This window comes from Oncorhynchus clarkii, unplaced genomic scaffold (assembly GCF_045791955.1).
Source record: "Oncorhynchus clarkii lewisi isolate Uvic-CL-2024 unplaced genomic scaffold, UVic_Ocla_1.0 unplaced_contig_9002_pilon_pilon, whole genome shotgun sequence".
Lineage (NCBI taxonomy): Eukaryota > Metazoa > Chordata > Actinopteri > Salmoniformes > Salmonidae > Oncorhynchus > Oncorhynchus clarkii.
The window spans coordinates 137,501-141,722 of record NW_027257976.1 but is presented as its reverse complement, the minus strand read 5'-3'; the positions used below and the strand labels follow the sequence as shown (position 1 = coordinate 141,722).

Here is a 4,222-nt window from a genome sequence, read left to right as displayed (position 1 = left end):
GATAGGAGGAGAGAAGAGGAGGAGAGAGGGAGAGCAGAGGGTTGGATGGGAGAAGAGGAGAGGAGGAGGAGAGAGGGAGAGCAGAGGGTTGGATAGGAGGAGAGGAGAGGAGGAGAGAGGGAGAGCAGAGGGTTGGATAGGAGGAGAGGAGAGGAGGAGGAGAGAGGGAGAGCAGAGGGTTGGATAGGAGGAGAAGAGGAGAAGGAGAGAGGGAGAGCAGAGGGTAGGATAGGAGGATAAGAGGAGGAGGAGAGAGGGAGCACAGAGGATTGGATGGGAGGAGAGGAGCAAAGATAGGAGAGGAGCAGGGGGGCGATGGATGGATGGGTGGGTCACTTCCATGTCTATGAGTGTGTCCAAAATGGCTACCCATCCCCTACATAGGCTAGTGCACTACTTTTGGGCTCCAGTCAAAGGTTGTGCACTATGTAGGGAATTAGATGGCTGCAGTGTATGTGCAAAGTTTTAGACTGATCCAATGAACCACTGCATTACTGCCAAAATGTGCCGAATTGGTCAATTGATAAATCTTCAAGTACATAACTATAGATAACATACAAGAATGATGTGGTAATACAAAATTACTGGGTGCCATTTTGGAAGTAGCCATGGCGATGGATAGGTAGGTGGGTGTCACTACGGTTTCTCTGTGTCTGTGTTTGAGAAAACATGCATAACCATATCACTGTCTCTCACTGAATCCCCTGTTGACTTACTGCGTTGGCTGGCTGGCTGGCTGGCTGGCTGGCTGGCCGGCTGGCTGGCCGGTTGGCTGGCTGACCGGTTGGCTGGCTGGCTGGCTGCTTTCCACACAAGGTAGAAGGGGAAACTGGTTGTGACTAAAAACAATATCTGCAGTGAGTTAGGAGTTGAGTCATAGAGTCTATTGTATTCCTGTGAGCCTGAAACATTGTACAGTGTTCCTTCATGGCAGCTGGGTTTTAAACATGTGTTAAAATCAACCCACCAAAGAATAAATCAACTCAATTATAAAACCCTACAGCCATGTACGTGTTCCAAGCGGCACCTTATTCCCTTTCTAGTGCACTACTTTTGACAAGGGCCCATAGGCTTCTGGTTCACAGTAGTGTCCTACGATAGGGAATAGGGGGTGCCATTTGAGACTGCACAAACAGAACCACATCCAGCACCAACCGTCCCATAGTCCCTGGTGGGACACTGGATGAAAAGACAGAGTCTAAGTCAACAACGTGTGGAAATAAACACGCTGTATCCATTGTTTTTACAGCGTCGTCAAGGGGTTCTACAATAACGGAGTGTGATACTTCAGCCAATCCTAATTTATACACATGTCACTGTGACAGTTCTGCCTCTGGGGTTGTGAATGATTTTTCAGCGGGGTGAAGTATATAGATTGTCACCTAAACAAAAAGAAAAACACAAAGACTTCCTTGTTGAGTTGCAAAAAAGGGTTTATAAACTTGGTGATTCCAACAGCGTTTTAAGGTAAGGATAATGCAGTGTGAAGTAGTTAAAAGAGTTGAGCTCCTTCCAGACTATGTCCATATACACTGGTTTTACAGATCTCAAGCTGTGCTCGTCTCTAATGACCCTCCAATGCTAGAAAACAGAGAGGAACAAAAGAGAAAGGGGAAAATAGATCCCATCATGCATTAGTAATGGTTTATATTGCTGCCACTTTCATAAACACTTATAAACACTCACTATCACCCTGTCTGTTGGCTTTGGCTCGCTACGTTCTGTGTTCTCTGTGTGTGTGTGTGTGTGTGTGTGTGTGTGTGTGTGTGTGTGTGTGTGTGTGTGTGTGTGTGTGTGTGTGTGTGTGTGTGTGTGTGTGTGTGTGTGTGTGTGTGTGTGTGTGTGTGTGTGTGTGTGTGTGTGTGTGTGTGTGTGTGTGTGTGCGTGCGTGCGTGCGTGCGTGCGTGCGTGTGTGTATACACGTTAACTGAGTACATTTACATTCTAGTCATTTAGCAGACATTTGTGTTCTGTGTTTGTGGAAAATGAGACCCAGAAGAGAGAAAGCAACAACATGTGTATCTGTTGGAAATGGAAACTAACTAAATGATCTCCATGAGGTTGTGATAAACATTAAAGGCTGTGTTAACATTCAACCTATTGGTCAATATTTCACTGTGTAATATTTAATTGAGAGACATCATTGTGTGACTGAATGTACCTTAAACATGTTAATATGGCCAAACCAATTTCCCTGATGGAGGTCAACTTTCCTGAATTGACTGTTTCTCTCCCTTTCTCCTCAGAGGCCTCCCGTGGGAAAACCAAACAGGAGTCTGCTGTGTCTCCAGTGCTGCACCCCTGTGTGTGGTAGTCACCTGGAGGCCAGCACCACTGTGTGTGGTAGTCACCTGGAGGCCAGCTCCACTGTGTGTGGTAGTCACCTGGAGGCCAGCACCACTGTGTGTGGTAGTCACCTGGAGGCCAGCACCACTGTGTGTGGTAGTCACCTGGAGGCCAGCTCCACTGTGTGTGGTAGTCACCTGGAGGCCAGCACCACTGTGTGTGGTAGTCACCTGGAGGCCAGCTCCACTGTGTGTGGTAGTCACCTGGAGGCCAGCTCCACTGTGTGTGGTAGTCACCTGGAGGCCAGCACCACTGTGTGTGGTAGTCACCTGGAGGCCAGCACCACTGTGTGTGGTAGTCACCTGGAGGCCAGCTCCACTGTGTGTGGTAGTCACCTGGAGGCCAGCTCCACTGTGTGTGGTAGTCACCTGGAGGCCAGCTCCACTGTGTGTGGTAGTCACCTGGAGGCCAGCTCCACTGTGTGTGGTAGTCACCTGGAGGCCAGCTCCACTGTGTGTGGTAGTCACCTGGAGGCCAGCACCACTGTGTGTGGTAGTCACCTGGAAGCCAGCTCCACTGTGTGTGGTAGTCACCTGGAGGCCAGCTCCACTGTGTGTGGTAGTCACCTGGAGGCCAGCTCCACTGTGTGTGGTAGTCACCTGGAGGCCAGCTCCACTGTGTGTGGTAGTCACCTGGAGGCCAGCACCACTGTGTGTGGTAGTCACCTGGAGGCCAGCTCCACTGTGTGTGGTAGTCACCTGGAGGCCAGCACCACTGTGTGTGGTAGTCACCTGGAGGCCAGCACCACTGTGTGTGGTAGTCACCTGGAGGCCAGCACCACTGTGTGTGGTAGTCACCTGGAGGCCAGCACCTCTGTGTGTGGTAGTCACCTGGAGGCCAGCACCACTGTGTGTGGTAGTCATCTACAGCTCTGACCAACTGGAAACACAGCAGACTCCTGTTTTGTTTTCCCACGGGGGGCCTCTGAGGAGAGAGAGAGCGAAACAGAGCCCAAAGCTGAGGACACAAACACAGACCAAGACATCTAAATCCTCCTCTCACCAACACCCCCCTCAGTCCTCCCCGCACCACACAGTCCTCCCTCAGTCCTCCCCGCACCACACAGTCCTCCCTCAGTCCTCCCCGCACCACACAGTCCTCCCTCAGTCCTCCCCAGCATACACTGTCCCCCCTCAGTCCTCCACCACCACACAGTCCTCCCTCAGTCCTCCCCGCACCACACACTGTCCCCCCTCTTTCCTCTCTCAGTCCTCCCCAGCATACACTGTCCTTCCTCAGTCCTCAACCACACCCTGTCCTCCCTCAGTCCTCCCCACCACCCTGTCCTCCCTCAGTCCTCAACCACACCTTGTCCTCCCCCAGTCCTCAACCACACCCTGTCCTCCCCCAGTCCTCCCCACCACACTGTCCTCCCCCAGTCCTCAACCACACCCTGTCCTCCCTCAGTCCTCAACCACACCCTGTCCGCCCCCAGTCCTCCCCACCACACTGTCCTCCCCCAGTCCTCAACCACACCCTGTCCTCCCCCAGTCCTCCCCACCACACTGTCCTCCCCCAGTCCTCAACCACACCCTGTCCTCCCCCAGTCCTCAACCACACCCTGTCCTCCCTCAGTCCTCCCCACCACCCTGTCCTCCCCCCGTCCTCAACCACACCCTGTCCTCCCCCAGTCCTCAACCACATCCTGTCCTCCCCCAGTCCTCCCCACCACCCTGTCCTCCTTCAGGCCTCAACCACACCCTGTCCTCCCCCAGTCCTCCCCACCACCCTGTCCTCCCCCAGTCCTCCCCACCACCCTATCCTCCCTCAGTCCTCCCCACCACCCTGTCCTCCCTCAGTCCTACCCACCACCCTGTCCTCCCCCAGTCCTCAACCACACCCTGTCCTCCCCCAGTCCTCAACCACACCCTGTCCT

The 4,222-nt window shown here is 53.2% G+C and overlaps 1 protein-coding gene across 1 annotated transcript in view; it reads left to right on the top strand.

Annotated features, from left to right (window-relative positions):
* Window positions 1–608: 608 nt before the first annotated feature.
* Window positions 609–4,222, top strand: part of LOC139394374 (uncharacterized) — a 3,716-nt gene continuing 102 nt past the window's right edge. The window contains exons 1-2 of the mRNA XM_071142428.1: window positions 609–622; window positions 3,556–4,222. The exon at window positions 3,556–4,222 is cut by the window's right edge and continues 102 nt beyond it. Coding sequence (XP_070998529.1) covers window positions 609–622; window positions 3,556–4,222 — 681 coding nt within the window. The remainder of the gene's footprint in view (window positions 623–3,555) is intronic.